Source organism: Montipora foliosa, chromosome 13, assembly GCF_036669935.1.
Source record: "Montipora foliosa isolate CH-2021 chromosome 13, ASM3666993v2, whole genome shotgun sequence".
NCBI classification, from domain to species: domain Eukaryota; kingdom Metazoa; phylum Cnidaria; class Anthozoa; order Scleractinia; family Acroporidae; genus Montipora; species Montipora foliosa.
In genome coordinates, this window is record NC_090881.1 from 1579880 (window position 1) to 1589219 (window position 9340).

Below are 9340 nucleotides of genomic sequence, written 5' to 3' on the forward strand. Positions count from 1 at the left end.
AGACCCCTGATGGCAACAAAAGCACCATCCACGAGTCCAACAAGTGACAGAAGGATCACAAAGTGCCAAGAGAGTGACACCAACCAGCCCACTGGTATTACCCGCACTAGATCTAATAGAGTGAAGTGAAGTGGTGCATTTATATAGCGCCTTTATCACAAACGTCTCAAAGGCGCTTTACAATGATCAACTTACCCCCAGCTGCACAACCACTCAGATTAAAATGACTTTGTATGTAATTAGTTGATTAAACACAGTGAATCATTTAGTACATCGCTAATCCGAGTTGTTGTTATCAGCTGAATCATTAACTTTGTATGACTGTGACAGATATTGATCAATAAACAGTGGGCAATGTTGATTTTTTTGATTACATGTTTATTACTCCTTTCATTAGCTAGAGGGGAGATGTCATATGTTTATTACGTCATTCTTTCACTTGGTCTTTTATTAAACCTGGCAACCTTGACCTTGCATAGTTTTGGTAGCAGTTTTTCGAGACTAGAAATGTGATATTTGGACGTTTGATGACCTTATTCAGCTATTGGGGATCAAGGCAAATATTCATTTTGCCTGGCTTGGATACTACTACTACTGCTACTAAGTAACGTTTCCTGTGCTGGACGTTCCTCTTTCCTGATGCACGTTTCTTCTTTAGATCTGCGAGTTTAGTTTTTGCCTCCTCTCAAAGGACTACGGGTATACGCCTACTATTATGCTGAACAGGTACTGATGCCGGGTCGACTACAAAGCTAGTAAATACATCCAATGTGGCCCAGTCCCTCAAAGACGACCCTGTAGTCCTGAACGACTTGTTGTGGGGTTAAGGGTATAATATTTCAGCTTGGGAGTGCATCTTCAGGAGTCCCAGCTATTGGCAGGTTGTAGCAGACAACATTAGTTTGTTTGAACGGCTAACTTCTTTAAACTTAAGCACTTCCATTCGACCACCGCAAGTGACTCTAAGATCTATTAGTCCCAGAAAATTCATGAGAGAGCCACCAAACAGTTTAACCTTTGTATTGCTGGCTTCCATCTGAGGATAGCCATCTTAGGTGCTGTAATGGTTTCACGAAATTTCACGGCACGAATTCGCCCACTTGTTGTGTACGCATAAAACTAGACTTTCACTGGTTCTGTTTTTTCTTCATCTGAGTATTATGGTCAACTGAAATTAATTTACAATCATAGCTCCATGAGATTTACGCGATATACAAGATTAATCATCAGTCATGCGGTCAATCTGGCACATGAATACATGCAATAGTCTCTTGACCTTTCAATGATCTCCGTACTAAATCACATCATTACGACGAGTACAATGATCACTTAAAAATCACTTACCAACGTTGGCGGGTTACAACGTGCCTTTCTAAATCCCTCATTCACAATCACAATTCTGTTTCACTATTCAATCATGTTCTCAAATCCAATAAAACTAAACTCGACTAAAATCACGAGACTTATCAGGAACAGCAAATTGTCAATCATCAGGAAACAAAAGGAAAACGTCACTTCCGTTGCAGTAACATGGCTCCCCTAAATTGAAACATTAATTTAAATAATCCAGATCCCTAAATCATAGTTCAAATGAGTTCATAATCACTTATTCTATTCACAATTCGTGTTCATTGTCCACATCTCATAGGCAAATCATCAAGTGGAGTCATCGCGCACGCTTTGCTTAGATCTTGTCTTGGCTCTCCGATGGGGAATCTCCGGTCTTCACTTATCGCTAGGTGACATCAGCAGCACCAGTTTCTGGACTGGTCTCTCTAGTGCCGTCGTAGTACCTAGGCGTTTTCCTTTGGAAGTGAGGTTAGGATCGCCTACTGCAACGCTAACCTTGCGCACCAGTTTGTCTGTATCTTGGGTGACGCTTATCACACGAACTAAGCGCCAGTTGTTGCGTGGAACATTGTCGTCCTTGATCAGAACTATGTCATCTTGCTCGAGGTTTGCGTCTTGGGCGGATCCATTTCTGACGTGCTTCAAGGGACTGCAGAAACTCCCGTTTCCAACGGCTCCAAAACTCGTTAGTAAGGTGCTGCACGCGTCGCCACCACTTCTTGGCGTATTCGTCTGCTTCTTGGAAGTGGAAGAGGTGAGGTGAGGTGGAAGAACGACCTTGCTCTTTCCCGTTAACAAATGATTTGGAGTTAAAGCCTCCACAGTGTCGGCTGAAGTGAGGTTGTCTGCAGTCAGCGGCCTGCTGTTAACCACTGCTTCTGCCTCGCATATGAACGTGCGCAGCGCTTCATCGTTAAGTTGGCGTCCGTTCGTTTCTAAGAGAGCTGAGAGTACGCCTCTAACCGTTCTAATCTGACGTTCCCAGACGCCTCCCATGTGGCTTGCTGAGAGCACGTTTAATTTAGTTTCAAACCAGTCACAGTTCCGTTTCAGCATTTCTATCTGGACTTTCTCCTTATCCATTTCGAGCAGCGCATCCTTCAACTCTCGCTTTGCTCCAACAAGGTTTGTGCCTTGGTCGCTTCTCATTTGACGTACTGGGCCTCTTCTGCATATAAAACGTCGCAGGGCGTTAATATAGGAGTCAGTTTCAAGGCTGCATGCGACCTCAAGATGGATTGCTCGGGATGCGAGGCAGGTAAAGAGGACTCCATATCGCTTGAGTTCCTTGCTCTTCACTCTGGGTTCCTCCATGCGTGAGGGATTCGGCTCATTCTTTAGTCTGCTCAGTTTATCCCTGAAGGCTTCATTCTGAACGGCCTTGATGACGAGTCGTTCCGCCTCGCTCATAGTCTCGACAGTTACAGGGTCTTCAAAATTTTGCACCACGCCGCGCCTCGTATCTCCGCCCGTCGCCTTTGTTTTCCACGTTCTGGCGATGTTCAGGCACCTTCCCAAGACTCTCTTGGCGCGAAACCAGTTTGAGAATCGCTTGACCACCTCCAGCACGTAAGAGGGCTCAATAGTGACCGTGTTAAGAACTGTTGTCTTCTTAACTTCCTTGTCGTCTGCGTGTACGGTGGGAGGCTCATCATCGAAATCTTGCCACCTATCAAGTGGCTCCCAAAAAAATGTAGGTCCGTGTAACCATCGAAATGTCTTCAGAAGCTCCTTTGGGCTTAGGCCACGAGATGCGTCATCCGCTGGGTTGTTATCACTGTCGACATACTTCCACTGTTCGGGTTTCGTGTGATCTCTTATTTGCTGGACGCGATTTGCAACATATGTGTGAAATCGACGCGCCTCATTGTAGATATACCCCTGGACTACCTTACTGTCAGTCCAAAAGACTTCTTTTACTCCAGCATAAGTCAGCTCTCGTCCCAACGTGCGGCTAACTCTCACGGACGTAAGTGCGGCTGTCACTTCCAGCCTTGGTATTGTGACCGGCTTCAGGGGGGCTACGCGGGCCTTTCCCATCACTAGTGAGCAATGTACCAGATCGTTGACATCTGTGAGGCGAAGATAAGTACACTGTCCATATCCTTCAGTGCTCGCGTCTGAGAAATGGTGTAGTTCGACTTTCTTGATATCTGTCATTCCACTTGGTTTAAAGCATCGCGGAATCCGCATTTTCTCTAGGAGGGGTAGCTCCCTCACCCATCTTTGCCACTGGGCCTGCATTGTTTCTGGAATCGGATCATCCCAGTCAATAGCTTCCTTAAATAAGAGCTGTAGGATCCTCTTACCGCGGAGTAGGAAAGGTGCGGCAAATCCTAGTGGGTCGTAGATCGAGCTTACCGAAGACAGGATACCTCTCCTTGTCATCGGCCTGTCCTTTAGTGCGATTCGGAATTGAAAGGTGTCGCTCTCCATGCACCATTCCACACCCAGGACACGTTCGGGCGGTAGCGCATCGGTGTTCAGGTCGAGGTTCTTGATGTTTTCGCTCGGGCTTCTTCTGGAATCGACTCAATCACTTCTCTTTCGTTAGAAGTAAACTTATGCAGGTGAAAACCTCCACTCCTGCACAACTCCGCTCCCTTCTTCACTAGAGAGATAGCACTCTCGATTGTGGCCGTCGAAACGAGGCCATCATCAACATAGAAGTTTTCCTTGACGAACGTAGCTGCCTCGGCTCCGTGAACGCTCTCACCATCTTGAGCGGCTTGTCGAAGGGCCAAGTTCGCACAGCCTGGAGACGACGTTGCTCCGAACAGATGCACTCGCATTCGATACTCCTCGGGTTCCTTCGTTATATCCCCCTTATCCCACCACAGAAAACGGAGGTAGTCGCGATGTTCTTCATTTACGCGCACCTGGTGAAACATCCCTTCGATGTCGCAGGCAACCGCTACCTTGTCTTGTCGGAAACGGCACAGGATCCCAACTAAGGAATTCGTCAAATCTGGTCCTTGCAAAAGGTGACGGTTAAGAAAGTGGCCTTGAAATGCAGCCGAACAATCGAAAACTACGCGTATTTTCTTTGGTTTCTTGGGGTGGTAGACTCCATGATGGGGAATATACCACACCCTCTTGTACTCTGATGGAGCCTTCTCAGCATGACCCTCTTCAAGCATCTTCTCTACAAAGGCTATGTAGTCTTTCTTATATCTTGGATTCTTTAAAAAACGCTTCCTCAGCTGTTCCAGCCGTGTCTCTGCTAGCTTCCGGTTGCACGGCATGCTGATCATTTGGTCACGGAATGGAAGCGGCATCTTATAATGGCCGTCATCTGTTTTATGGATACCGCTAGTTGTTATCTCGATGAATCTCTTGTCTTCTTGGGACATCTCTCTGTTGTCACGCTCTTGCCTTTCAGAGAAATCCTGCTCGAACATGCGTAGGATGGCATGCGGTGTCATTACTTTCTTATATGTCGTCGGGGTCACGAATCGGGTGAGTGATTGACTGTCGTTAGCAATCTCTCTCGTGGCTATCCTGTGACAGCTTGCATATGGCGTCGCATCATTATCATCACCGTTATCGCGACCACTTGGGGCGCCAACCACTCCCCAACCCAAGGCCGTTCTTATTGCATACGGCTCTGAAGGCTTCCCTGTAACAAGACTTCGAGGCTTTATAGCACAGACGCAGTTGTTTCCGATGAGGAGTCCCACCTTAAGATTTTCTTGGTAAGGGGTAAGGTCATCCGCAATAGAAGCGAGGTGTTTGTACCTAAGTGCAGTCTCAGGGCGAGGAATCTGTTCTCGGCGGGATGGGATTTGATCTCTTGAGTAGGTCTTCGGAAGCTCTATATTCTCACCCTTGTCATAACTTGAAATAACTAGGCCTTCGAGCCTTTGGGTGCTTACAGTCTCTACGGAGTGCATGGTTCCTAGTTCCAGAGGTATCTCGGGACCCTCTAGGCCTAGGGTCTTGCGCGTTTCTTCGGTTATGAAGCATGTGTCGCTCTGGTCATCTAAGACGGCGTATGCCTGCACAGCAGCTTCGGGTTTGCTTCGGTGATACAGCCAGACGGGTAGTATCATGGAGGTAGTCGTTCCGTTGCATTCACTTGTCAGGCATGCGCTTACGCAGTTACTGGTGGCTTGCTCCCTGTTCTCGCCTTCTCTCTTCTCTTGCGTGTGAGGTCGGTGCAGCAGAGTTGCGTGCGTTTTCTTGCAGACGTTGCATTGGCCCTTCCTTTGACACTCTCTGACCCTGTGCCCTTGACGAAGACATAAGTAGCATACACCTCTTTGTTTACATACGTGCTCTCTCTCATCTACTGATTTTTGGAGAAACTCATTGCACCTCTCAAGGTCATGCGATCCAGCGCACAAGGCGCATTTTCTCTCTTCTGGCGCACTCTGACTCGGGTTTGGTTTCCTTGCATCATTGCTATTGGTTGCAAGGGCTACACTTCCGGCTCTTCTTCTATCTGGGTTTGGGTGAATTTGTTTCGTGCTTGGCTTCTGACTCGTATCCTTTTCTAGGCCCTTTCTTATCGAGCTGAGGGCGTCAAAGGAAAACACAGGGTGATTTGCATCCGCCGAAGCTTCTTGGGCGAATTCAACGAGGTTTTCGAATATATACCTTCCCTTCTCTTGCTCCACCTTCTTGGCTCTTTGTCTCCACTTGTTGACGTAGTGCGTAGGAAAGCGTGCCACGATTCCTCGCATCGCCGAGAAGCTGTCGAGCTCGTTTAAATACTTGACTGTTTTCATGGTTTCCTTTGTCATCACGAGGAAATCAACATATTCTTGTAGCTCTTCCTTGGTATGGCATACGGGCCAACTTAACAATTTCTCTCGATAAGCCTCGTAGATCTTGAACGCTTCGCCGTAGCGTTCCTTTAAGATTTTCCTCGCTCTCTTGTAGGCGTCGTCCGTCCTGAGTCCAAGTACGCCGGATATCATCTTCGCTGCGGGGCCGCTTGTGTATTCACCGAGGTAATACAGCTTATGGCTCGGGTTCACAGCCTCTTCGTCTATTAGCGCGTCAAAGGCGATCTCCCACTTGGGGTAGTCCAAAATGTTACCGCTGAATATTGGAGGCTTGGGGATTGGGAGGGCCATTCTTCTCATTATTTCGACCTGCTTTCTTTGGATATCGGAGCTCTCCTTCTGCATTTGTTGAAACAAGGGATCGCAGATGGTGTTTGAATGTGCGTGCGATGGTAGTATTTCTGGCGCACCGGGCACATAAATAGAACTAAGGGGAAAACCAGTATTAATTTGTGTTGCCAAGCTAGACGAGGTTGTGACCTTCGGCAGGAATGGTTCGCCGCTGACGACTAAGCGGGGATCTGGGTTTCCATAGACGGTCGCCTGCGCTCTTGGGATGTCTGCTTCACTTATGGTCGGCGTATCTACGTCTAAATGTGTAGGAAAGGACACTCTGTTTCTTCTTGACGGGAACTCATTTCTTGACTCAGTCAAAGTTTCCTTGCATGCCGAGGATAAATAGTCTTCTGATCGTAAGGCGGCTCAGCTGATGTGAAGGCGTGCCTTATTCTCGAGCTGTACAGCAGATTCTTTATGAATGCTGGGCGACAAAGGGGCTGAAGGGTCAGCGGTTTCACTACGGGCAGGAAGTTCCCATGGCAATCGATCAATGACTTCTTTATTGCGCGGATCGAAGCATTCTTCCTGAAGAATTTTTTGAAAAGATTTAGCCGTTAATAGTTCTTCCTCTAGCCTTTCCCTTTCACTTATCCGTTCTAATTCGCGCTGTTGTATTTGCAACTCATCTTGGCGCCTCTCGATTTCCTGTCGTTTTTGGAGTCCAATCATTCTTTGTTCTAGCTTCGCGGCTTCAATGGCGGCGAGCTTCGAGGATGTTGTCGAGCTCGTGCGGCCGGACTTATTTGAGCAAGATCTTTTGGATCGGGACGATCTTTGCGATAGCAGTTCAACGCGTTCTAATTCTAGGTCTTTAATATTTGCTTTAAGGTCTGCGAGACACTCCATGGCGGCGTTGTTTGTAATCGTGTACTCATCATGCGTTGTCTGCTCTGTGTCAACGAGCTCTAATCTTATTAATAGATCAGTCACGTTTTCATGAATGGCCTTAAAGTTATTCAAATCAGCTTCAAGGCTGTCTTTTAGGAAGTTCAACCTAATGAGGTCCTCCCGTTCTCTCAGAGACGTGTTTGCGGTAGATATACGCAGCTTTAAGTCTTTGAGTGCTCGTTCTCGTTTTTTCGATGCCACTTCGAGGTCATATTCCAATCCCTTTTCAGTGCGGTTTCTGACGCGACATTCCGAACGTGCTTCGCATAGTTTCTGAGAGACACCCCTCGTTGACTCATTCTCTGTATTTTCCACGCTATTTCCCAATTCAATCAAATTTCCCAGTTCGACTTCATGACTAGCGCTCATATTGAGTAAAAGGTTCACACTTTAGTTCAACGTTCTCACAAAGTTCTCGTGGGCTTTCACTGACTTCACGATCAATGCTTCCCTCGTTGTTGACTGTAATGGTTTCACGAAATTTCACGGCACGAATTCGCCCACTTGTTGTGTACGCATAAAACTAGACTTTCACTGGTTCTGTTTTTTCTTCATCTGAGTATTATGGTCAACTGAAATTAATTTACAATCATAGCTCCATGAGATTTACGCGATATACAAGATTAATCATCAGTCATGCTGTCGATCTGGCACATGAATACATGCAATAGTCTCTTGACCTTTCAATGATCTCCGTACTAAATCACATCATTACGACGAGTACAATGATCACTTAAAAATCACTTACCAACGTTGGCGGGTTACAACGTGCCTTTCTAAATCCTTCATTCACAATCACAATTCTGTTTCACTATTCAATCATGTTCTCAAATCCATAAAAACTAAACTCGACTAAAATCACGAGACTTATCAGGAACAGCAAATTGTCAATCATCAGGAAACAAAACGAAAACGTCACTTCCGTTGCAGTAACAGGTGCTAATCAATAAATCATGATGGCTTGATAAATAGGAAGTTAAGCCCATATCCAGCTGGCATTTCAGAGGTTTTCTTGAATGCTTTTTAAGTTGAGGAAATTTAGATTTGCAAACTAGCGACCTCCATTGGACTTCAACAGTTGGAATGTCTTCAGGCTTGAGGACGGATCCTGCAGAGCTTTCAGTGCTCTCCTTTAACCGAACAATGGAATCGTCATATTATTTCCCAAATGCGCTGGTTATTGTAGGGTGTACAATCTTTTACTTGTGACGCTGACGTTCACCACAGAATTTGTAGCGGAGTTCCGTCCACCAAAAGCGCGGGCGCGCGGAACACCATAGTTAAGAAAATATGGTAACTTATGAATACGAGAAATTTAGGTTTTATAGCCATGACGTCATCGACTACGTATGTACGTCCACCCATTCATGTATGCCAATATATAGGGAGCTTAAGCTCAAGACGTTTTTGTCAACACGGGCGCCAAGTAGCCGAGGTGAAACTGGGTCGAGACCGGCGTCTGTGACTTGACTTGTTTGTGTTAAGCATGTCGCGTCAGTGATTTTACGGCATCGCTAATTAATTGTACCGCAGTTTTGATTTTCTGTATTCTTTCTTAATACCGAATCATGGCTTCTTTAAGAAAGACAAGAGATATGCATTTTCAGAGCTAACATCACAGATTGATTTCAGAGGATGAACTTATTGTTTTATTGGAAGAGCCTTCTCTTATTCACGCAAATTCTTCACATTATGTTTGCTGACCATATGCCATTTAAACCCCCGGCTTTGGATGCACTCATGTATTTATCAGAGTCTGATATGCAATATCAAAGGAATAAAGGAATAAAAAAAATAATGAATGTAAAGCAAAGTTTAGATCTGCCAGTGTTAGCTGATTTGTCGAATCCATTTGGTGCATTTCAGAGGATGAACTTAGAGGCACATTTTGTGGAAGCGAATAGAGTACATCATTATACTTAATATCAAGCTCAAATACATTATCAAAGTAATTTAGTTACATAAGTAGTGTG

General features: G+C 45.7%; 2 protein-coding genes across 2 annotated transcripts; both read right to left on the reverse strand.

The window, feature by feature from the left end:
• Positions 1-1725: 1725 nt before the first annotated feature.
• LOC137983580 (uncharacterized) lies at positions 1726-3786 on the reverse strand. The gene has a single exon (XM_068830731.1). The coding sequence runs from the start codon at positions 3784-3786 to the stop codon at positions 1726-1728; it is 2061 nt and encodes a 686-aa protein (XP_068686832.1).
• Positions 3787-3833: 47 nt separating this feature from the next.
• Positions 3834-6431, reverse strand: LOC137983581 (uncharacterized). Its single transcript, XM_068830732.1, has one exon. It carries the CDS (start codon positions 6429-6431, stop codon positions 3834-3836), a length of 2598 nt encoding a protein of 865 aa, XP_068686833.1.
• Positions 6432-9340: the final 2909 nt, after the last annotated feature.